This window comes from Dipodomys spectabilis, unplaced genomic scaffold (assembly GCF_019054845.1).
Source record: "Dipodomys spectabilis isolate Male_0828 unplaced genomic scaffold, ASM1905484v1 ptg000069l, whole genome shotgun sequence".
In the NCBI taxonomy this organism is placed as follows: Eukaryota; Metazoa; Chordata; class Mammalia; order Rodentia; family Heteromyidae; genus Dipodomys; species Dipodomys spectabilis.
Window position 1 is genome coordinate 19,775,746 of NW_024870746.1, and position 25,502 is coordinate 19,801,247.

The 25,502-nt window shown below is 44.4% G+C and overlaps 1 protein-coding gene across 3 annotated transcripts; it reads left to right on the plus strand.

The window, feature by feature from the left end:
* Positions 1–280: 280 nt before the first annotated feature.
* On the plus strand, positions 281–23,198 carry Nek2 (NIMA related kinase 2). 3 transcript variants are annotated; one of them, XM_042681869.1, is made up of 9 exons: positions 281–454; positions 1,426–1,643; positions 2,577–2,817; positions 5,171–5,253; positions 13,085–13,211; positions 14,628–14,847; positions 17,630–17,755; positions 18,567–18,637; positions 22,349–22,437. In XM_042681869.1, the coding sequence occupies exons 1-8, from the start codon at positions 359–361 to the stop codon at positions 18,632–18,634; spliced, it is 1,179 nt and encodes a 392-aa protein (XP_042537803.1). In that variant the 5' UTR covers positions 281–358; the 3' UTR covers positions 18,635–18,637; positions 22,349–22,437. The 3 variants fall into 3 exon arrangements, with proteins under 3 accessions (XP_042537803.1, XP_042537802.1, XP_042537801.1); XM_042681868.1 differs by lacking the exon at positions 22,349–22,437 and adding an exon at positions 19,014–19,031; XM_042681867.1 differs by lacking the exon at positions 18,567–18,637 and having other exon boundaries at positions 283–454; positions 22,349–23,198.
* The last annotated feature ends 2,304 nt before the right edge of the window (positions 23,199–25,502 follow it).

The following is a 25,502-nucleotide window of genomic DNA, read 5'->3' on the forward strand; positions in this document are numbered from 1 at the left end:
CTGGAACCCCTCCTCCTCCTCACTCTCCCCCCCCTCCCGCCCCCAAACCCCAAACACAACCCCCCCCCCCACCCCTGGGCTTTCTTACCCCGCCCCCACCAGCCTTGGCTTTGGCTCCGCCCTCCTCTCCCCAGAGGTCGGAAGCAGGCGCCGACCCGACGCGGTTGCCTAGCGACACGCTATTCCCAGGATGCCTAGGGTGCTGTGTTCTTTTCTTAGCCAATCAGAGAAGCGTGTCGGCCTCACCCTCGGCCAATAGATGGCAAGGCCGGGGCCCGCGACGGTTAAACTGGGCCCGGGCCGGGGTTCGGGACGGTGCGGCTTGCAAGTGACCTCAGGAAGCCGGCGGCGGGAAGCCATGCCGTCGCGGGTGGAGGACTATGAAGTGCTCTACACCATCGGCACCGGTTCCTACGGCCGCTGCCAGAAGATCCGGAGGAAGAGCGACGGCAAGGTGGGCGCGGGCTCTGGCCCAGTCCCCGCCCCTGCGCCCCCCGGGGTGGGGGTCGGGGGCTCCCGGCCCGGAAGTCTCAGCCTCGCCCCTGCATCTGCGTCCCGCAGCCTGGGCGGAGCCTGGGTCGTGTCCTCGGATACAGATATTGATGAGTTCTTTTCATATTTTCTCGTTCCTGCTTTGACTTCCTTAATATCTTCCAATGATGGCAGACAGCTCAGAGAGGACCAGGGGCAGGCCACCATATCCTCAAGCTTTGCATCTGCAATCACAATCCACACAAATCTCTTATTAGTTTGAAATTGGATTCCCAGTGAGCATAGATCTTGTTCAGAAAGCAACATTAGAGAGGTAGCTGCCTAGCCGCGGCTGGATCTTTACTAAGGTTCTCGGAAGGCACTAGCGGTTTGGAATAGACAGCTAGGGGACTCTGACCTCCTCAATACTAGCTTTGACCAAAATACCACTGGCCTGTTTCCCACTAAGAATTGAGAATAGAGATTTGGAGAACCTTAATATATCATGCACCTCTCTGCCCAGAACATTTACTGCTTAAAGATTAGAGAAAGAGGGCTAGGAAGGTGGCTCAGTGGTAGAGCACTTGCCTTTGCATGCATGAGGCTCTGGGTTCGATTCCTCAGCACCACATAAGCAAAAGAAAAAAGCCGGAAGTGGCGCTGTGGCTCAAGTGGTAGAGCGCTAGCCTTGAGCTGAAGAGCTGAGGGACAGTGCTCAGGCCCAGAGTTCAGGCTCCACAACCAGGCCAAAAAAAAAAAAAAGATTAGAGAAAGATTAAGGCAAGTAAAGTCAGGACTTACAGTTTATTGAACTGAATTACATGATCATGACTTTGGATTGGAGGATTTGTTTAAAAGGGAGGCCATTTGTGCAATTTTGGACCATCTATCTATTTCAGTTTTTGTTTCTGAGCATAGTAAGTTCTTATAACTTGGAAATTTTCTTCTTTTCAGATACTAGTCTGGAAAGAGCTTGATTATGGCTCCATGACAGAAGCCGAGAAACAGATGCTTGTTTCTGAAGTGAATTTGCTTCGTGAACTGAAACATCCAAACATTGTTCGATACTATGATCGAATTATTGACCGAACCAACACAACACTGTACATTGTAATGGAATATTGCGAAGGAGGGGACCTGGCAAGTGTGATCACTAAAGGAACCAAGGAAAGGTAAATGCAGTCTTTTAAATGTAGACTGAAAATGGGTCTAATTTTGTAACTGTTAAGCATCCTGTGTTAGGATCAGGGACAAGGTATGTATAAATATGGAAATGTTCTTGGGTTTCTTTGGCTCATCCACAGAATCTTAGAAAATGACTGGTAAACTGGAAGCTATATTTTATACAAAGATATTTATTTGCTGGGCACCTGTGACTCACACCTGTAATCCTAGCCACTTAGGAGGCTGAGATATGAGGATATATGTTCCAAGCCATCCTGGGTAGACAAATCTGAAAGATTCTTTTAGTTAACCAGCAAAAATTAGAATGGGGATGTGGCCAAGTGGTAGAGTACCATCCTTGAGCAAAATGTTAAAGCTAGGCACTGATGACTCATGCCTGTTATCCTGGCTACTCAGGAGCGTGAGATTTGAGGATCATAGTTTGAAGCCAGCCTAGGCAGAGAAGTCTGTGAGATTCCTATTTCCAATCAACCACCAAAACAGCTGGAAATGGAGCTGTGGCTCAAGTGGTAGAGTTGAGCACAAAAGCTCAGGGACAGTGCCCAATACCCTACTCTTCCCCTCTCCCCCTAATAAAGCTAAGCAAGAGCATGAGGCCCTGAGTTCTGATACAAAAATGCCTGTAATCCTAGCTAATCTGGAGGCTGAGATCTGAGGATTATAGTCTGAAGCCAGTCTGAGCAGGAAAGCCAGAAATGGAGCTATGGCTTAAGTAGATAGAGGACTAGTATTGAACACAAAAAGCTCAAGGACAATGCCCAGGCCCTAAGTTCCAGCCCCCTCAAAAAATAAAAACCCACACAAACAAAAAGGTAATTTATTTCCCTATTTGTGCATTTTAAACACTTAAATAATTGACCTTGTCCATATCTGTAATGTTTTTCTGTGAAGTTACATTTATATGATGGCTTTGGTTTCAGGCAGTACTTAGAGGAAGAGTTTGTTCTTCGAGTGATGACTCAGTTGACACTGGCTCTGAAGGAGTGTCATCGGCGAAGTGATGGCGGCCATACCGTGCTGCATCGGGATCTGAAACCAGCCAATGTCTTCCTGGATGGCAAGCAGAATGTCAAGCTTGGAGACTTTGGGCTAGCGAGGATATTAAATCATGATACAAGTTTTGCAAAAACGTTTGTCGGCACGCCTTACTACATGTCTCCTGTAAGTACTCCAGGATGTACGTGCTTTTTAATATCCTAATGCTAAGTGTTTAAATGCAAGGGATTTAGGTAACTTTAGCAGCCCAGAATTAGTCATATAGAAACCTGGGCCTCAAGGGCAAATGCAGTTGATTACCTTCTCTGTCTGGGAAGGTGCTTGGATTCTCCCCCACCCTTTTATTTTAGATCTTGTATTTTTAATAGACCACAGACACCCTCCCCTGGCCCTTTCCCTCCCTGTCTCTCTCTCTCCCCCTCTCCCCCCCCCCCCACCCTCTCCGCCAGTCCTGGGGCTTGAACTCAGGGTCTGAGTGCTATCCCTGAGCTTTGAGTCACAGTGTACTTCTGGCTTTTTCTGTTTATGTGGTACTGAGGAATCGAATCCAGGGCTTCATGCATGCTAGGCAAGCATTCTACTACTAAGCCACATCCCCAGCCCTAGACCACAGACTCTCTAGATAGATTCTTTTGTTTTTTTTTTTTGTCGGTCACGTCATGGGTCTAGAACTCTGGGCCTGGGTGCTGTCCCTGAGCTCTTTAGCTCAAGGTTAATGCTTTACCACTTGAGCCACAGCACCACTTCCAGTTTTCTGATGGTTAATTGGAGATAAGAGTCTCATGGACTTTCCTGCCTGGGCTGGCTGAACCGTGATGCTCAAATCTTTGCCTCCTGAGTAGCTAGGGTTACAGGTGTGAGCCACTGGCACCTGGCTTAGATAGATTCTTAGGTTCATCACTTTAGGTGTTTTTTTTTTTTTTGGTCCGGTCGCAGGGCCTGAACTCTGGGCCTGGGTGCTGTCCCTCAGCCCTTCAGCTCAAGGCTAGTGCTACCACTTGAGCCACAAGGCCACTTCCGGCTTTTTGCTTATGTGGTGCTGAGATTGAACCCAGGGCCTCAGGCATGCAAGGCAAGCACTCTACCACTGAGCCACCTTCCCAGCCTACTTTAGGTGTTTTTAATTGGTTTCTTGTGCATTTTTTTTCCCTTGCCTTTTCCTGAATGTGTTACAGAGTTCACCCACTTACCCTTTGCTGGATATTTTGTTTCTAAAATTTCACAATATTCTAAGGAGCTCTGCTGTACATATCCTTGAATGAACTATCCTTCCTTCCTTTCTTTCTTTTTTTCTCTTTCCTTGAAGTGTAACAAAGACTATAACAAAATTTGGGTCTGTCATTCGATACTGTCTGAGGATTTTTCAAAACGCCTTCATCTATAAGGGACCGCATCAGTGTGTATGAAATTTGAGCAAATAATGAGTTTCTTCAGTAATTTGTAGTCATTGGTAGCATTTTGCTCAAATTCTCATAAGTTATGCTATCAGATCTGACTACAATATAAAATTTTGCAAACTTAATCATTTTCTTCTGTAACTAAAGTTAGACATGGCAACAAAATAAATAAAATAATAAATTAGACATGGCCACAGCAGGGCCATTTCCTCACTGTATCATGTTCCACGTAGCAAACCTTTTCTCTACAGGAAAATTATCCAGAAGTGGTTCTTGGAAAATTTGAAACCTGTGTGTGCAGTTCTTTTGTTCCTTTTCCCTTTTGCACATGCAGTAGACCAGCTGTTTCCCTAAGGCATTGCTTGTTTAGAAGTGTGGTATCAAGCATCTGCTAGACTCACATCCAGCCTTGTGGAGATTTTGGTGCTTGCCTGTGGGCTTCTTGTTGGTAATGACAGCTATGGTTGACCAGTACCTGGGTGGGCATGAAAGAAAAGCAAACAATTAAAGCAGGTAATGAGAACATGTTACTGTTGTACAATAGACTAAGAAAAAAATATACATACAAATGAGTAATTCAATTAATTACTCTTGTCTATCCATCTTAATGTGAGCTAGATCCATGTTTTAGTTTTGTTGGAATTTTTTTTTTTTCAGTCATGGGGCTTAAACTCTGAGACTGGGTGTGGTCCCTCAGCTCTTCAGCTCAAGGCTAGCACCGGTTTTCTGGTGATTTATTGGAGACAAGAGTCTCACGGCCTTTCCTGCCCAGGCTGGCTTTGAACCGTGATCCTCAGATCTCAGCCTCCTGAGTAGCTAGGATTATAGGCGTGAGCCACTGGTGCCCAGCAAATCTTTTCTTTTGAACTTAGGGCCTGGGCACTAGCACTCTACCACTTTGATCCACAGTGTCATTTCTGGTTTTCTGGTGGCTAATTGGAGATAAGAGTCTCACAGACTTTTCTGCCCGCGCTGGCTTTCAACTGCTATCCTCAGATCTCAGCCTACTGAGGAGCTAGGATTACAGCTGTGAGCACAGGCACTAGATCTCAGGTGTATTTTAAGCTTTAAAATAAAATAAAGTGTTACCTTTTCACTCCCTCCCCTTTCTTTTCATCTAGGAACAAATAAATCGCATGTCTTACAATGAGAAATCAGATATCTGGTCATTGGGTTGTTTGCTGTATGAACTGTGTGCATTAATGTAAGTATGACATGGTTTGATGCCCAGTTTTAAGTTTGCAACTAACTGCTCAACACTTCTTAGTGGTTCAGCCTTTTGAGCATCCATGCTAATAAAAACATACTCAAGTCTAAAAATTATAAAACTTTTAAAGGAAAAGGACAGATTTTTAAAAATAACTATATATAAATGAAAAGTGTGACCTAGGAGTCCTGGTCCTCATTTGTTAAGAGACTTGACTGGTTTGCTTTCCGGTTAAACTGATGCTGAGTCCACGGGGAGAGTTCATAGGTCAGGCAGGTAATAACATAAAGCTACTGTAAGGGCAGAGAGGAAATGAAACAAAGATCAAGGGGAAAAGTATGGAAATCTGGAGACCAGATCTAATTCTTCCCTATTTTTAGTTTTTTCCCTTTTGGAACTGTTCTGTGGAACATTGATTTTTCTCCTGGGAATGAGAAAGCAATTTTGCTCTCATGGGGACATTTGGCATTGTCTAGAGACACTTTTTGTCCTCACCACTAGAGAGCGCTGTTGGCATCTAGTGACTAGAGGCCTCACATCCTGCAAGATACCTTAAAATACAGAGGACAATCCCCAAATAAAACTTATTCAACCCTCAACATGGATAGTGGCAAGGAACTACTAAAGTTAATTATAAAAGAAAATCCCAGTACAAACATAAATACAGATTGGTCCTTAAGCTGTGCATTTGATCTTTTTTTTTTTTTGTATTTCAAAGCTATCCAGTGGCGCAGATTCCTGTTATCTTTTTTTTTTTTTTTTATTGTAAAGATACTATACAGAGGGTTACAGTTACATGAGTGAGGTTATGAGTACACTTCCTCTTGAACATTGTTACCCCCTCCATTGTTTTCCCCCTACCATCCCCTCCCTCCCTCCCTTCCCTGAGGTTTTTTTTTTTTTTTTTTTTTTTGATTGTGATTAAATGATTACATAATTTCAAAGTCACAAGTTCATTCTAACTTCCCTGGAGCAAATTGTCTACCACAGTCTGTAATATATAACAGTGTTCACATGTTATATACCATATTTGTGATCAGCAGCATGGGGATATTTAGTAGTGGTTCAACCAGATGAGCGGGAGTTCTTTGTTTCTTAAGTCCTGTTAGTTTTATCGTATCACCTAACCTTTTGGATTTAGCATCCACTTATCAGGGAGACCATGTACCGTTTGTCTCTTCGTTCTTGGCTTACCTCGCTCAACGTGATTCCTTCTAGCTCCATCCATTTCCCTGCAAATGCCATTATTTTGTCATTTCTAATGGCTGCATAATATTCCATTGTGTATAGATACCACAATTTTTGGATCCATTCATCTGTGGTGGGGCATCTAGGTTGTTTCCATATCCTGGCTATTGCGAACAGTGCTGCAATAAACATGGAGGTGCACGTGTCCTTGTATATTGGTTCCTGTTGTTCAGGGTAGATGCCTAGAAGTGGTATGACTGGGTTGTAAGGGAGGTCAATCTTTAGCTTTCTAAGGACCCTCCAGACTGCTTTCCAAAGTGGTTGTATAAGTGTACATTCCCACCAGCAGTGTAACAGGGTTCCTCTTTCTCCACATCCCCTCCAGCATTTGTCGTTGGCTGATTTGTGGATGTGGGACATTCTGACTGGGGTAAGGTGGTATCTCAGGGTTGTCTTTATTTGCATTTCCTTCACCACCAGGGATGATGAACATTTCTTCATGTGTTTCTTTGCCATTTTTATTTCTTCATTTGAGAAGTCCCTCTTTAGTTCCCTTTCCCATTTAGTAATTGGTTTGTTAGGTTTGGGAGGGATTAGTTTCTTGAGTTCCCTGTGTATACAGGATGTTAACCCCTTGTCTGATATATTGCTGGTAAATATTTTTTCCCAATTAGTTGGTTGTCTTTCTAGCTTAGTTGCGATAGATTTAGCTGTGCAGAAGCTTTTTATTTTAAGGTAGTCCCATTTGTCGAGTCTCTCTCCAACTTGTTGTGACCCTGGGACTCTGTTCAGGAAGTTCCTTCCTGTGCCTATTAGTTCAAGTGTCTCTCCTACTCTGTCCTGTAGTAGTTTCAGAGATTCAGGTTTAATGTTAAGGTCTTTAATCCATTTTGAGTTGATGTTGGTGCATGGTGATAGGCTGGGGTCCACTTTTAGTTTTCTGCATGTGGCTGCCCAGTTTTCCCAGCACCAGCGGTTGAAGAGGCTGTGTTTCTTCCATTGTATGTCTTTGGCTCCTTTGTCGAATATCAGCTGGCTGTAGGCCTGTGGATTTATATCTGGATCTTCTATTCTGTTCCATTGGTCTTCGGGTCTGTTTTTGTGCCAGTACCATGCTGTCTTTGTGATTATAGCTCTGTAGTAGAGTTTGAAGTTCGGCATGGATAGCCCTCCCATATTGTCTTTATCCCCTAGAATTGTTTTGGCTATTCTAGGTCTTTTGTTGTTCCATATAAATTTTTGGACTGTTTTCTGTATTTCAGTGATGTACGTCATTGGGATTTTAATAGGAATTGCATTGAATTTGTATATTAGTTTTGGAAGTATCACCATCTTTACTATATTAAGTCGGCCTATCCAGGAGCATGGGAGGTCTTTCCATTTCCTAGTGTCTTCTGCAATTTCTTTCTTTAACTTTTTATAGTTCTCATTAAATAGTTCTTTTACATCTTTGGTTAGGTTAATTCCTAAATATTTTATTTTTTGGGAGGTTATTGTGAATGGGGTTGCTCCCTTTATTTCCCTCTCTTCCTGTGCATTATCAGTGTATAGGAAGGCAACTGATTTTTGTGGGTTTATTTTGTATCCTGCTATTTTGCCGAAGTGACTTATGATTTCTAAAAGTTTGGGGATGGAGTTTTTGGGATCATGGAGGTATAGTATCATGTCGTCTGCAAAAAGGGATAGTTTAACTTCTTCTTTCCCTATGCGGATCCCTTTAATGTCTTTTTCTTGCCTTATTGCCCTGGCTAAGGGTTCTAGGACTATGTTGAAGAGGAGTGGAGACAGTGGACATCCTTGCCTTGTTCCTGTTTTTAGGAGGATTGGTTGTAGCTTTTCCCCATTAAGTATAATATTGGCTATTGGTCTGTCATAAATGGCTTTTATTGTTTTTAGAAATGTTCCTTCTATTCCTATTTTCTCCAGAGCTTTTAGCATGAATGAATGTTGAATTTTATCAAAGGCCTTTTCTGCATCTGTGGCGATAATCATGTGATTCTTGACCTTGGCTCTGTTGATATGCTGGATTACATTTATTGACTTACGTATGTTAAACCATCCCTGTGTCTCTGGGATGAAGCCTACCTGATCATAGTGTATTATTTTTTTTATGTGTTTCTGGATTCTGTTAGCTAGAATCTTGTTAAGGATCTTTGCATCTGTGTTCATCAAGGAAATTGGCCTGTAATTCTCCTTTTTGGTTGGGTCTTTGCCTGGTTTGGGGATGAGTGTGATATTGGCTTTGTAGAATGAGTTTGGGATAGCTCCCTCCTTCTCTGTTTCTCTGAAGAGCTTGAGGAGTATGGGTATTAGTTCTTCTTTAAAGGTCTTATAGAATTCTGCTGTGAATCCATCTGGTCCTGGGCTTTTTTTTGTTGGAAGACTTTTGATAGCTTCCTGTATCTCATTATAGGATATTGGCTTATTTAATTGGTTAACTTCTTCTTTGCTCAGTGTGGGTAACTTGTATTTCTCTAAAAATGCATCCATTTCTGCCAGATTTTCTTCCTTTAGAGAGTATAGCTTTTGAAAGTAGTCTGTTAGAATTGTTTGGATATCTTGGGTACGTGTTGTGATGTTTCCCGTGGCATCCCTAATCCTATTAATATGGGTTTCCTCTCTTCTTTTTTTAATTAATCTTGCCAACGGGCCATCAATTTTGTTTATTTTTTCAAAGAACCAGCTTTTTGTTTGGTTTATTTTGGTTATGGTTTTCTGATTTTCTAATTGGTTAATCTCTGCTCTCAATTTGGTTATCTGGCTTCGTCTAGTAGCTTTAGGTCCCATTTTTTCTTGTTTTTCTAGCTGTTTTAGTTGCAACATGAGATTATTTACTTGGTCTGTCTCCATTCTCTTGATGTGGGCACTGAGGGCAATAAATTTGCCCCTCAGGACTGCTTTTGCTGTGTCCCACAAGTTTCTTTGTGAGGTGTTTTCATTTTCATTGAGTTGTAGGAAATGCTTTATTTCTTCTCTGATCTCTTCTGTTACCCAGGCCTTGTTAAGGAGTGTGCTGTTCAATCTCCATGTATTAGAGAAATTTCTGCGGTATGCTTTGTTATTGAGAGCTAGCTTGATTCCACTGTGGTCAGATAGGATACAGGGGATTATGTCGATCCCTTTGTATTTGCTTAAGTTCCTTGCATGAACTATGATATGGTCTATTTTGGAGAAAGTTCCATGAGCTGCTGAGAAGAATATGTACTGTGTTGTTTTAGGGTGAAATACTCGGTAGATGTCAGTTAATTCCGCTTGAAGTATGGCCTCACTTAATTCGGTAGCTTCTTTGCCAATCCTCTGGTTGGTAGACCTGTCCTTTGGTGAGAGTGGCGTGTTAAAGTCTCCTAGTATTATCGTATTGGGATCTATTTTATTCTGTAAGTTTGAGAGCATTTGTTTAACATATCTGGGTGCACCGATATTTGGGGCATATAAGTTGATGATGGTTATATCCTCCTCTTGGATTGTTCCCTTTATTAATATGTAGTGTCCGTCCTTGTCTTTCTGTACTGATTTTAATGAAAAGTTTATTTTGTCAGATATCAGGATAGCTACACCTGCTTTCTTATTGGGGGCATTTGATTGGTAGATCCTTTTCCACCCCTTCACTCTGAGTTTGTTTGTATGTTTGGCTGAGAGGTGGGTCTCCTGAAGGCAACAGATGGATGGGTCTTGTTTTCTGATCCAGTCCTCAGTTCGTTTTCTTTTAATTGGCGAATTCAGCCCATTTATATTAAGAGAAAGTATAGAGAGATGCATTGTTGTCCCTGCCATTCCGTTTTCCTAAGTTTTTCTTTTTTCCTTTCCTCCTGGGCTTGCTCAGTTAGACTTTGAGTAATGCCTGTTTGGGGCAGGTCCCAGTTCCTGGTTGCTTTCTTCAGGTTGTGTCCCCCCTCTTAGAATTCTTTGTAATGCTGGCTTAATGTTTATGTATTCATTTAGTTTTTCTTTGCTATTAAAAGTTTTCAGTTCTCCATCGAATGTGAATGCTAGCTTTGCCGGGTATATCAGTCTGGGTTGGCAGTTATTGGCTCTCAGGGCTCGTATGGTGCTTTCCCAGGCTTTTCTTGCATTCATTGTTTGTGTGGAGAGATCTGCAGTGATTCTAATTTTTTTCCCGTTGTAGTATAGCTCCTTCTTCATTTTTGCTGCATGCAGGATTGTTTCCTTATTATTCAGATCCATCATTGTTACTATAATGTGCCTAGAAGTGTTTCTCCTGGGATCTTGCTTGTTGGGTGTTCGATAAGCTTTTGTGATGTAGTTAAGATGGTCGTTTTTGAGGTGGGGAAAATTTTCATTGACTATCTTGTTAAATAGGTGTTGTATTCCCTTGCTCTGGAATTCCTCACCTTCGTCCACTCCGATTATGCGAAGGTTAAATTTTTTAGCATTATCTGCTTGCTCTTGAATTTCCCTTTGGTTTAATTTGAGTGATTTTTCCATATCTGTCACTTTTTGGTCCAGTTGGTGTATTCTGTCTTCTGTATCTGACACTCTACCTTCCATTTCATTCACTCTGTTGACCGTGGCTTCTATTGTGGTTTGCATGGTGGAAATGGATCCCTTTATGGATTCAATGTTGGTTCTCAGAGTACTGATCTCACCTCTCAATGAGGTGAGATCAGTATGCATTACCTCTAATTTGGCGTTTATCTCACTTCTTACTGAGGTTTGTGCAGCTTCTATTTTTGCATCCAACTTTTGTTTGATGTCCTGTATATCTTTTGATAGTTCATCCTTGTGCTCTCTCAATTTCTGATCCATTTCTCGCTTTATTTCTTGAGTCATTGCCTCCAGCAACCCTTGGATGTAGTTTTTGTCTTCCATTCCTGCTTTGCTCCCACTGGGGCTCTCCCCTGCGTGGCTGCTGGCTTTTGAGGTGAGCTTGCTGTCCTGGGTAGTGGTAAACCTTGTGATTTTTCTCTGTGATTTTCGCATGGGGGTTCAGGAGACTGCTCTTCAATCTTGTTTTGGTGTGTCTGTCTTTGCTTGGTTGCTGATTCTGTATTGGTAGAGAGAGTCTGTGCCTGATCTGGATTCTTTTGGGAGCCTATTTCCAGCTGCTATTCTGACTTACTTGGGATTCTCAGCTCTCTGCTGTAGCAATTCCCGCCTTTGGAAGGGTTGAGCAGCCTAGACTGCTTGTGTTTGCTCCTGCGGGTGCTCTTGGGAAGATCAGATGCTCTGGATGCACTCTCCCAAATACTGGAGTCTGCTATGGGCTCCTGATGTGTTTTTGTTTGTTTGTTTTGGGCTGGTTGTGGGCTTGAACTCTAGGTTTGGGTGCTGTCCCTCAGCTCTTCAGCTCAAGGCTGGCACCCTACCATTTGAGTCACAGCCCCACTTCTGACCCTTTTTGCTTTGTTCAGGTGCCGGTCCCCAGGCCTGGTTCCGGCCCCAGCCTGGAGCGCGCTCGTTAGGCCTGTGCTAATGTGTATACCACCTAGGTTATGCAGCCTGGAGGACACAGTTCAAATTTCTTCTACTGTTGGTAGTCTTGACCCAGGGGCGCTGTTCCTGGCTTGAGCATTTAAGCTCCCTTCCAGGGGCGCTCTTGCTCTGGCCTGGCCAGCAGAGTGTGCTCCACCGGCTGGTGGAGCTCTCGAACAGTTCCCAGTTTTAGTGGGTCCTGTGGTCCGGGTGTTGGGGTAGGGAGTCTAGGTCAGGGTCTGGGGATTCCCTCCAGCTCTGGTCTCCCTTGAGGGATTCACTGTCCCCTGTTGGGTACTCACCCTGTAGGTCGTCAGTTGTTGTTGCAGTCCGAGTTCAGTTGGGGTGGTTGCGGGCTGGGTTGGGCGGCCCCCGCCGGGTAGTTGCGATCGCGATTGGGCGGGTGTTCTGCCGACAGGTCCCTTTGTGGCGCTGCTGGTGCCGGGCGGCTTTGGCGGGATGGAGCCTCTCCGCTCCGGTGGAGAGTGAGGGGTGGGGGTGGGATCCTCGTGGAGACTCCCGGCTGGTAGGTTTCTCTGTTCCTGGCGATCCGCTGTTCTGCAATCCGGTACCTGGTGATCTGCAAGCAGCCCCCTGTGTCTCTGGGGCTCCGGCAGCCCCCGCCGGGCCGGCTGGCCGGCGGCTTGGCGCACTGCCGCGCGGCCAGTAAAGGTTGGGGGAGGGGTCTTCGCTCTTCTCTGTTCTGAAATTCTTCTTTTCCTCTCTTTCTTTTTTTGTTATTTTCCACCTCTGGTTTTTCTCTGAGTGTTCGTCTTTTTGTTGTTGTCGGTCTCTTGGGGAGATTAAACGTTGGAACTCGAACTCTCTTTTTGGTTGGAGAGAGCTGTGGCGTTTCCCTACTGCCCCGTCGCCATCTTGGTCCCCCCTCCTGTGCATTTGATCTTGATCCAGGTCCTATTATGTACCGTATGTTTCCATTATTAGGTTTTTTTTTTTTGGCCTGTCGTAGGGTCTGAACTCTGGGCCTGGGCGCTGTCCCTCAGCTCTTCAGCTCAAGGTTAGTGCTTTACCACTTGAGCTACACTGTCACTTCTGGCTTTTTTCAGCTTATGTGGTGCTGAGGAATTGAACCCAGGGCCTCATGCATGCAAAGCAAGCACTCCCTTCCCAGCCCCTCCATAGTTTTAATTGTATCTTCTTTTCCAACCTCCTCACCCCCTCCCCCTGCCCCTGTTTCCTGTCTCAGGCCCCCGTTTACAGCTTTTAACCAAAAAGAACTGGCTGGGAAGATCAGAGAAGGCAAATTCAGGAGAATTCCATATCGTTACTCTGATGAATTGAATGACATAATTACAAGGATGTTAAATTTAAAGGTAAAGTTTATAAGATTTTATATTGTCTTTTTTTTTCTCAGTTCCATTTTGAAGTGTATATTCTCTCTTGTAGAATGGCAGAGTCTGAAGAGTTTCCTTGGCTAAATATACTCTTACTAATTAATTAACATAACTGAAGAAACATTAATTTCCTTAGCTAAATATATTCTGTTAACACAAGTGACAGCATATGTAAATCTGGAAATGGGGCCCCTTGCCTACCTGCCTTCTGCGCTTTCTTTTCCTTCCCACTGCTGTGTAAACAGATGGTTGGTAGCAAGGAAGGACTGCAAAAGTTTCCATATGCTCACTTCCCCTTTTGTTGCCTACTTCATAGTGACAGATAATAGAGAAGTGGCAGAAAACTGACTTTATTATTTTGCCTCTAATTTTATTGAGAAATTGTAAAGATCAGAGGGAGAAGCTGGGTGCTGGTGGCTCATACCTGTAATCCTAGCTACTCAGGAGGCTGAGATCTGAGGATCACAGTTCAAAGCCAGTCAGGGCAGGAATGTCCATGAGATTCTAATCTCCAATTAATCACCAGAAAACGGAAAGTGGCGCTGTGGCTTAAGTTGTAGAGCAGTAGCCTTGAGCTGAAGAGCTGAGGGATAGTGCCCAGGGCCAGAGTTCAAGCCCCACAACTGACCAAAAAAAGAAAAAAAAAGATCAGAAGGAGAAAAGAGGGCCAAGGGACAGGTAGAGGGAAATAAGTTGAAGAGAGATGGAAGGTGGGGGAGTGGAGAGAAGGAAGATGTCTTGGGGACAGGCTCATGTAAGGATGGCTGGGAATGCTGCAGGAGCGTAGAGGAGATTAATAGATTCAGATGTCAGGGCAATGCTTCCCTAAAGCAGACCATAGCACTGCTTCTAGGCACCAACGTAAAATTGCCAGAATACTTCTGGAATGTAAGTCTCCTTAGAAAGGTGTGATGAGAGAAAAGTTAAGTTGGAATCTGCATCAGCTGGGTAAGAGGCTCATGACTGTAATCCTAGCTACTCAGGAAGCTGAGATCTGAGGATCACAGTTTGAAACCAGCCCAGACAGTGAAGTCTATAAAACTTTCATCTTCAATTAAGTACACACACAAGAAAACAAAAACAAAACAACAAAACCAGAAGAGGAGCTATGGTTCACATAGTAAACCGCCTATCTTGTATGCAAAAGCTGGGGAACAGTGCCCAGGCCCTGAGTTTGAGCCCCAACATACAAAAGAAAAAAGAAACTGTATCACCTAGTGGACCCCAACCCTCATGGCTAGTGAACTTACTTTTTCAGATGTTTGTTTAAGTATCTGTCCCTAAAGAAGTCCTTTCTTTTGCCATGCCGTATATTGGCCCTTCTAATGTAACTGCTCTCATAGGGGGGAGATTCTGTTACACAATGGGACAGTCACTCTGAGTATTCTCCCTCAGGATTACCATCGACCTTCTGTGGAAGACATTCTTGAGAACCCTTTGATAGTGGACTTGGTTGCAGAAGAGCAAAGAAAAAATCTTGAGAGGAGAGGGCGACGATTAGGAGAGCCTGAAAAGTTGCAGGATTCCAGCCCGGTATTGAGTGAATTGAAGCTAAAGGAAATGCAGTTACAGGAGCGAGAGCGAGCCCTCAAAGCCCGTGAGGAAAGGCTGGAGCGTAAGTCTGTGTCGGGTTGTTCTGATGTGCACGAATCTTTTCCAACAGCATAGTGTATATCTACATCTGAGTTCTGTACTTGAAAGTCAAAACATCTACTCTAGACTCCATAGTAAGCCTGCTAACACTGTGGTAGGGCTTGAACTCAGGCCCTGGGCGCTGTCCCTGAGCTCTTTTGCTCAAGCTAGCACTCTACCACTTTAAGCTACAGCGCCACTTCCAGTTTTTGCATAGTTAATTGGAGTCTCATGGGGACTTTTCTGCCTGGGCTGGTTTTGAAGCTCTATCCTCAGATCTTGCCTCCTGAGTAGCTAGGATGACAGGCATGAGCCACCAGCACCCTGTTGCTGTCACCTTCTGCTGGACTTTTGTCTCTAGACTCAGTTGCTAGTCCTTATACGTTGTTGGACATCCATTGTGCTGGCTCTCAGACAAGAGGCATTGTGCTTTATTGTCTTTACTTCTTTCTTTCTTAATTTTAATTTTGTTTTTTTTTGCCAGTCCTCAGGCTTGAACCCTGGGCATGGGTACTGCCCCCAAGGTCCTTTTACTCAAGGCTAGCACTACCACTTGAGCCACAATGCCACTTCCCTCTTTCAGTCTTTTTTTTGCCAGTCCTGGGCTTGAACTCAGGGCCTGGGCACTGTCCCTGAGCTTCTTGTGCTCAAGGCTAGCTCTCTACCACTTGAGCCATGGCACCACTGCTGGCTTTTTCTGTTTATGTGGTACTGAGGAATAGAACCCAGGGCTTCATGCAGGCTAGGCAAGCACTCTACCACTGAGACACCTTCCCAGGCCTGACCCCCCCTCTTATTTTTAGTATCATTAATCTAAAGCTTTTCCACTGTAAAGGAAGGTTTTTAAATGTTGCCCTCCAGCATAAAAACCATGTCTTCTACCTTCTGATGAGGGAGGCTCCAGGTTTAACACATACACAGGATGTAGGACTGCACGTGTGCATGTAATTCCATGGAGAAAATAGGTGCAAGATGGTCTCCGTTAATAGGTAATACAGGTATTAACATGAACTTGATGAGTAGTAACTGACTTGAAAGTAATTTAGTTTTTTAGTTTTTTGTTTTGGCCGGTACTTGGGCCTAAACTCAGAGCCTCATACTCTTACTCGATTTTTTTCCATTCAAGACTGCCTTTAGGGGGCTGGGAAGGTGGCTCAGTGGTAGAGCGCTTGCCTTGCATGCATGAGGCCCTGGGTTCGATTCTTCAGCACCACATAAGCAAAAAGAAAAAAGCCGGAAGTGGTGCTGTAGCTCAAGTGCTAGAGCGCTAGCCTTGAGCTGAAGAGCTGAGGGACAGTGCCCAGGCCCAGAGTTCAGGCCCCAAGACCGGACCCCCCCCCAAAAAAAAAAAACTGCCTTCAGATCTGGCTTTTTGCTGGTTAATTGGAGGATAAGCCCCAGCTGGCTTCATACCGTGATCCTCAGATCTCAGCCTCCAGAGTGGCTAGGATTTGAGATGTGAGTCACTAGCACCTGGTCTATTTAGATTTGTCAGTCATGAGGCTTGATCTCAGAACCTGGGCACTTTTCCTGAACTTTTTTGCTTAAGGCTAGTTCTCTATCACTCTGACCCACTGGTCTACTTCCCATTTTCTGGTGGCTAATTGAAGGTAAGAGTCTCATGGCCTTTGCTTCCAGGGCTAGTTTTGAGCCATAATCCTCAGATCTCAGCCTGGCTTCCAAATTAGCTTTTGATGTTGAAAGTCAGTATTCTCCACTACCAAGGTTTTAGGATTACAAACAGCCATGGCAGAGAGGTCCTTCAGAGACAGACAGGCCAGGCAACCTTACCGCCGACATCACCCATATTCACAGCCTTATACCCATTGCTAAATATTTTTCTGTTTAAATGTATAAGAAATGTATAAAACATCCAGTGTGTTCATTAATATTTTATTTTTTATATCTTTTTTTTTGGGTCCGGTCGTGGGGCCTGAACTCTGGGCCTGGGTGCTGTCCCTAAGCTCTTCAGCCTAAGGCTAGCGCTCTACCACTTGAGCCACAGCGCCACTTTTGGCTTTTTTCTTTTTGCTTATGTGGTGCTGAGGATCGAACCCAGGGCCTCATGCATGCAAGACAAGCGCTCTACCACTGAGCCACCTTCCCAGCCCTGTCATTAATATTTTATGAATCATTGTATAGTGCTGAGGCGCCTGCTCCCTAGGCATACCACCTGTGCTCACCTAGAAACCTTTTTTAAACTTTTGTGTCAAAAGGACACATACATACACACATACACTCAAAACTTTGCCAGTCTTTCGTAATTTTATTCAGCAACTGAAATTTAACTACTCTGAATTCTAGGCCACGAATAAATAGCAGCCTTTGTTACTAATCTGAAGAACTGCTCCATACTGGTTTGTAGGCTTTTTTTTTTTTTCTCCTTCTGTTTGGGTGCTGCTGTTGATCCAGAAGGAGATCCCCTGAAAATTAACTGTTGCCTGTTTTCTGTGGAGAATAGAGATGGCTTGAACTTTTTATTACACGTGCATTCGTCTCACACAACATGACCAAGTGAAAGCTAACAGTTTGCTTCAACACGGCCTTCCAAGAAAACATAAGATAACATAAGACATACTAAACCAACCACTAAATTAAAAACTACCTCAGGCTGCCCAGGATGTCCAAAAGAAATCGTTCACACAGCATGACTCACCTGTGGTCAGCCACATTGGTCTGAGTGATAAGATTAGTTGTAATGTAAATCGTTCTACGGCCAAAGCCCCTTGTTAATTTTGCTTTCTTTTTCCGTTCCCTTTTTGAAGAGAAGGAACATGAACTTTGCATCCGAGAGAGACTAGCTGAAGACAAACTGGCCCGAGCAGAAAGCCTGGTGAAGAACTACAGCTGGCTGAAGGAGCAGAAGTTCCCGTCTCTGGCGAGCAGGCCAGGTATGCCGGCTCTGCACGGAGAGCTAGCCACTGGTGGTGGTCTCTGGGTAGCTTTGTCTTATATTTTATAAAGTCAGAACTTAAGGTGAATTTCACTGAATCAATGAAATTGAGTAGAAATAAGATTCTATTACCCTACTGGCTGACTTATGAGAATCTCGTAAGTGCGGCAGTGAGTCAGATCATTTTATCTCTTATATACCTTATCAGGCTATTAATTTGATAGCTGAGATTTTTTTTTTTAATGAAAGCTTTTTTTTGGGGGGGGGGGGTCTGGTCGTGGGGCTTGAACTCTGGGCCTGGGTGCTGTCCCTCAGCTCTTCAGCTCTTCAGCTCAAGGCTAGAGTTCTACCACTTGAGCCACAGCGCCACTTTCGGCTTTTTTCTTTTTGCTTATGTGGTGCTGAGGAATCGAACCCAGGGCCTCAGGCATGCAAGGCAAGCGCTCTACCATTTTCAAAACTAGTATGGATTTGATCAAAACTATTTTCAGCTGGGCACTGGTGGCCCAAGCCTATAACCCTAGCTCCTCTGGAGGCTAAGATCTGCTGAGGATCATGGTTTGAAGCAAGCCTGGGCAGGAAAGTCTGTGAGACTTATCTCTAGTTAACCACCAGGAAATGAAGTGGTGCTGTGGCTCCAAGTGGTAGAATGCTAGCCTTGAGCAAAAAGAGCTCAGGGACAGTGCCCAGGTCCTGAGTTCAAGCCCCCTGACCAACCTAAATAAAACAAAAAAACCTTGTGTTTTCTTCTGTACATTTTCAAGCATAAGTCCTAGCATTTTAACAATGTGACACCTTATGCTTCCAAGTGTGGCTGTGTGATAAGGCAACTGCAGAAGCGTGTGTTCCGGTCTTTGCTAAGCCACTCTGGAGCTGATGGGTAAGTTGATTAACTTACCAAAACCCAGGCCTCATCAAAACACACATCTCTGCATCTCCTGTTCTCACCTCTCATCTTAGTAGGCAGACTCATCTTACTAGGCAGTCGGTTCACTCAGGGTACTGCCTTCTGTTGACACCATCCTTTCCCACGTGATGATGTCTGTACCAGGGGAGCCTTCTCTGTTTCACAGAAAAATCGGTGAGAATTTCATCTCATTAGGATTTGGGAAAATGCAAAGTGCAGAAACAGCTTTTCTCTTGATTTCTTTATGACAGACACAGATTATTTGTTCAAAGTCTTTGGTTGATTTTTACAAAATTAAGCATCTGAGAGGTTGTAATGGAACTTCTTATGGTCCCTTTATTTCATGGAGAAGAGCATGTGTGAAGGCACCATTTTCCATCCTTAATAAACCCTTGAGAGAGAGAGAGTCTGGATTTGGTACGTGTGGTAGCCTTTTGTAAGTGGGACAAAGAAAATTTTGTTAATGGGATGATTGCAATAACTGTAGTGCACAATACTAGAAAGGAACAATGACACTAATGTTGGCTATAATGATGAAACAGATTACACGGAACTTGAGCTGCATCTGTTAAAGTATCTCTTTTCCTAAATTTGTCATTCCAGTGATTTTTCAGTACTGAGACTTGAACTCAGAGCTTGCAAGCATTCTACCACTTAAGCCATATCCCACTCCTTTGCTTTCAGTTTATGTGTCAGATGCAGACTTTGCCCTGGCTGGCTGAAAATGAACCCTTCCTGTCGCTCGCTGCCTCTTGATTAGCTGAGATTATAAGTAGGTAGCCACACCTGACTTATTTCTGAGATAGGTTTTCACTAACTTTTTCCTGGGCTGGCCTTTGAACCATGATCCTCCTATTTCTGTCTTCCAAGAAGATAGGTTTATAGGTGTGTACCTCCCACTGTTCAGCCCTTCAGTTCTGCTTCTTTTAGACTTCACACTGCTATCTGTAAACAGTATACTTAAGACATGCGTAGGTGATGATTCAAGGAGAAAAGTTTTATTTGTCTTGTTTTATATATCCAGAGGATTTTTGAAGACTCCTTTGGGGATCACTCTTCTAGTTTCAGTTTATTTATATCTTGCTCTGGTAATCTTTGAGCAAAAGATGAAAATAGCTATAGATGATGTCTTTCACTGTATGGAAGACAGAAAAGTCTAGGAATTTACCTGAGGGGGAATGAATCTTGGCAAATATTTGAGCTGTGGGAATCCAGTACCTCAGGACTCAGAGATACTTTAGAGCACTGGGTATTACAAGTACTAAGCCTGTCAGATCCCCAAGAGTAGTGGGGAGTGAGCCCGTGTGAAGTCAGGAAGTTGGAAACAGCCTCCTCCGTTTCATGGCTCAGGTGGGCTCTAACTTCAGCCACATCTTTTCTAAAGCTGGCTTTTATTTAGCCAACACTCATTTTCTTTTATTGATGAATGACCATTCTTTTTTGAAACCGTTTTCTTTCTTGTACACCATCCCATTAGTAAGATAAAGTTGGTTTAAAGCCAAGCACTGGTGGCTCACGCTTGTAATCCTAGCTTCTCAGGAGGAGATCTGAGGATTGTGATTGAAAGCCAGCCCTGACTAGAAAGTTGATGATACTCCTATCTACAATGAACCAGCAAAGAAGCCAGAAGTGGAGCTGTGGCTCCAGTGGTAGAGTACTAGCTGTGCAAAATAGCTCAGGGACAGAACCCAGGCCCTGAGTTCAAGCCCCAAGATGGTTACACACACAGATAATGTTAGTTTAACCATGTAAAGGTATTTGTAAGCAGTGAAAGGCAGGAATCTCTGAGACAGTGGAGTTAAGGTCCAACAGTGGTCTGTTTGCTTTGGAGCAGTCTCAGTGTTGGAAGGAGGAGTGAGGACTGCTGGCCAGCAGGGGGCAGTGTGGTGCCCCCCCTCCATCCATCTGCACTGTCCCCTGGCTTCCTCCTTCCTGTTCGTTGGCTCATTGCTCAGGATTCATCTCTCTCCTCTCTTCACCCTGGTGACTCAGCAGGCCTTCTGCTGTCATGGTTTCCCAGGTCACTATCAGACAACCCAATTCTGTATTGTCTATTTGTTTACGGTCTGTCTGTCACCTACTAGATGGGAGCCTAGTTTTCACCAACACCCCAAGTAGGAGCTCAGCAAATATTTAACATATTTTCTTTAAGTGAGCATAGAAGAAGAAACACAAAAGATTCTAGAATCATCTATAAGTCTCCAAACCAAGTTGGCCGGTGAGTGATGGCATTGTCGCTCTGGACTGGATAAATAGAGTTGTCTTCCACGCCTTTTGCCCTGCACTGTTACGTGACTGCCTCTGTGACTGTCTTGCTCACTCAGTACTTGTTAAGGTTCTTTTTTTTCTTTTTGTCCTGCGGCTTGAACTCTGGGCCTGGACGCTGTCCCTCAGCACATCAGCTCAAGGTGTGTGCTCTCCCACTTGAGCCACAGCGCACTTCCAGTTTTTTGGTGGTTTGTTGAAGATAAGAGTCTCATGGACTTTCCTGCCTAGGCTCGCTGTGGACCTCAATCCTCAGATCTCAGCCTCCTGAGTAGCTAGGATTACAGGTGAGGGCCACTCATCCACCAGTGCCTGGCTGTAAGGTTCTTTCTGAAAGAAGTTTTTGGTGAATTGAGATGCTTGGAACTAAGTATTATGGAGAACTTGTCCAAAACCATAGGTTTTCTCCAAGAGAAAGGGCTTCTGCTTCTCCTACTCTCAGAAGCGGTGTGTCCTACTTAGAAAGACACTAGGTTTCAAGACCAGAGACAAGTTATACTGACTTCCAAAGTATTGCATTGTGGCCCCTCACCCCCAATATATTTGAACTCCCAGAGAAAAATTGATTTTTTTAATTTTTTGTGGTCTGGGCGTGGGGCCTGAACTTTGGGCCTGGGCGCTGTCCCTCAGCTCTTCAGCTCAAGGCTAGCACTCTACCACTTGAGTCACAGTGCCACTTCCGGCTTTTTTCTTTTTGTTTATGTGGTGCTGAGGAATTGAACCCAGGGCCTCATGCATGCAAGGCAAGCACTCTACCACTGAGCCACCTTCCCAGCCCCAGAAAAATGGATTGTTAAGGGAGCAAAACAAGGAACAAACATTCCTTGATGTTTGGTACATTCCAGGATTATCTTCTCTGTGGTTTGAATTGAAAGGCAGATTGTATCATTGTGTAGTGATAAAGCCTGTAATTCTAGCCTCTCTGCAGTGAGGCTAAGGTGGGAGGGTCATGCGTGCCATGCCAGTCTGGACAAAATAGCAAGACCCTGTGTCAAAAAAAGAAAAGGGAAGCCAGGCACCAGTGGCTCATGCCTGTAATTCTAGCTACTCAGGAGGCTGAGATCTGAGAATCGGGATTCAAAGCCACCCCAAGCAGGAAAGTCCCTGAGACTTTCCTCCAATAAATCACCAGAAAAATGGAAGTGGCGCTGTGGCTCAAGTGTTAGAGCACTAGCCTTGAGCTGATGAGCTGAGGGACAGCACCCAGGCCCCAGAGTTCAAGCCCCACAACCGACAAAAAAAAAAAAAAGGAGAAATATGAAGTGATTTCTATCAGTCCCACCATGCCCCTTAACCACCTACCCTAGAGCAAATCAGGTCCTCAGATTTCAACTGAGAAAAAAGAATACATAGTTTTTGTTAAGTATATAGGCTTTGACTGCCTCTTCAAGTAATCCAAACCCCATTTTCTTTCTAAAGAGCTGCTTGATCTTCCATCCTCAGTAATGAAGAAGAAGGTTCATTTCGGTGGGGAAAGTAAGGAGAACATGAGGAGCGAGGCGTCGGAGAGTCAGCTCACCTCCAAGTCCAAGTGCAGGGACCTGAAGAAGCGGCTCCATGCTGCCCAGCTGCGGGCCCAAGCCCTGTCAGATATTGAGAAAACCTACCAACTGAAAAGCAGACAGATCCTGGGCATGCGCTAGCCCGGCACCGAGCCCGGAGCCCGGTATGGGCTTACTATCGCCAACCCTTTATAAAGATTCATATTTAACTGCTCTAGCTTTATATTCTGTGAGCCACACCCCTTTTACCTAGCCAGTGACATTTTGGAATGGCTTTTGTTCTTTTCAGCGACAGCTGTACAAGATGTTCACATCATTAATTTCTCTCTCTCTCTCTCTCTCTCTCTCTCTCAGAGTGATATTGTCTTGGGTGGTTGGGCTTTTAATCTGTGATTACTACTAGGAATGACATACATTCTAGATCTAAGAGGTAAATAATGTTTGAAGAAGAAAACACCCATGCACAGCACTCGCTTAGATGTTTGAAATGACTGAGTGGGAGGCTGTCAATTATTGTGTCCAGTTGTCAATTGCATGTCTGATTTCAAATGTGCTTGAACATAGAAAACCTTCACTGGATATAAAATGGTCACTAGTACCAAGACATCTTGTGTATACATATTCCATTGTAGGACATATCTGTTGCCTTTCTGAAATTTTATTACTGTGATGTCCATATTCTTCCTTTTTAATTCTATTTAATAGTATATGAACTTGCTGTCATTAACCTCTTTCCCAACAAATAAAAAAATTCTTTAGTTTTCCTACATCTCTTGCCTCTCATGTTTGTTGATCTCTTCATCAGAAGGATGTGGATTTGAGGTGAAAGGTGTTTAACCAGGAAAAGAATGTGGATGGATACTGTTTGGCTATGATGGCATCTTCCCATTCATCTCTTTAACCTGTGAACCCCTGCAGGCTCATGATCCTAAGCTGTCCTGGCTCCCCAGGAGACACTGGGACTTTTGAAAGTCATAACTGAGGAGGGTGCTATTGGTACCCAGTGGGTAGAGGCCACTGATGCTGCCCCGTATTCTGTGATGCCCAAGACAACTCCTAACAACATACTATCAACAATGCACTGTGGAAGAACTTAGCTTGTGCTGAAACTTGCTAGCCTACACTTCCTACCCTTAAAGGAAACTTGATTTTTTTAAAAAATGTTTATGTTTTGGTACCAGTCCTGGGACTTCAACTTAGGGCCTGGGTGCTGTCTCTCAGCTTTTTTGCTCAAGGCTTGCACTCATCACTTGAACCACAGCTTCGCTTCTAGTTTGTTTAGTGCTTACTTTTAGAGATAAGAGTCTAACATATTTTCCTGCCTGGGCTGGCTTCAAACCACAATCCTCAGATCTCAGCCTCCTGAGTGGCTAGGTTTATAGACATGGGCCACCATTGCCTGGCAGAACTTTGAATTTTGATGGATCTATTTTAATATGTCTGACCTTTGATAGGAGTTAGCAGTCTTTGCTATACCATCATATCTTGTGAGTGACATTTTCCTGGTGGTGCTAATCCTTTTAGCATAATAGTAAAAAAGAGCAGGTTATCAATGCTTAGTAATAAATGAAGGGAAAAAAAGCCTGCTTCAAATATGCAGATTTATTACACAGTGGGCAATGTAGCCCCAGCACTGAAAAATGACAGTAGTTAGCCAGACACCATCCCAAACTGCTCATTGTGACTACTACATCCAGGGATTAATCTAAAAGAAACATTTTTGATGTAAATATTGAGTGTAACTCCTGACCAGCTATGTCATTTGCAGGGCCTGATCTGAAACAAACGTGGAGTCCACACACAGTGGGAAACAAACCCTATCAATGGGACACACGGGACATACAAGGTTTTTTTTTCTCCTTAGCCACCCCTGCCGCTGCTTCGTGTGTTACTTGCTCAGTTCTCTCTCTCTCCCTCTCCCCCCCCCCTCTCTCTCTTTGTCGGTCATGGGGCTTGAACTCTGGACCTGGTTACTGTCCCTGAGCTCTTCAGCTCAAGGAGACTCTACCACTTGAGCCACAGTGCCACTTCTGGTTTTCTAGTGGTTAATTGAGTCTCATGGAACCGTGATCCTCAGGTGCCACCGGCACCTGGCATTGCTCAGTACGCTTAAAGAAGAAAAAATGAGCCCAAATGATACTATCTACCTCCCATCTGTACAATGCCCATTTTCAAAGTGCATTTGGCTTCTGTATCACTAGGTTTACATGCTGGCATGGATTCCCATGCCTGGAAGTTGTCTTGAGCCAGCCAGGAGAGATAAAGATGTGCCCTCCTCACATGCCTGGCTGGGTGCCTTGCCCAATTCCCTCTCATTCCTTCTCCAGCTCCACTGGATGTTCTGGAGAAGTCTAGCCACCATTTTCCTTTCCCACAGCCTTCCTCTGCCTCAACCCTTGGCAGATAGATCCCGCCCAAGGACCTTTAACCTCCCAGCAGTGGCTTTCTTTGTATCCAACCGGGTGCCTGGATGAGCCTCGCTAAGAATGCCACGCTGGTTGAGGGGGAGAGGATGTCGCTTCCCTGCCCTGCCCTGAGATGCTCTGGGTCCCAGATCCCAGCCCCAGCCCTGCTTAGCTGTGCCTGGACCCCTGCTGAGAATCAAGGCCAGGGGATGAAAAGGGGGCACTGGATGGGGCACAGTGCTCCAGGAGGCAGAGGAGAGCTGTGTGTAGCATTCTGGGGTAGGGAGTGGGCCCCTGTGTTGAGGATCTGACGTACCCCCCCCCCCCACCCCCTACCCCCCTGCTCTATTGTCCATCATATTTTCTTATAGAACTCAAACGGAAAGACATAATTCTCAAGAAATTCAAGAATGCAAAAATAGACATTAGACCCAAGAAACAGGCCTCCTCTTCCTCCTCCTGCTCGTTCTTCTTCCTTTTTGCCAGTCCTGGGACTTGAATTCAGGGGCTTTTCTGAATGCCAGATCCTTGTACTGTGGGGCTGCCCGGGTCAATCATCCATGACACTAGGTCTTGCTTTAGGAAATGTTTTTCCTCCCTGAAAGGTTACAAGCTCTTGTTTCCTTCTGGAGTCTGGTACGCTGGTGGCCTAGCTTGTGTTCTGCA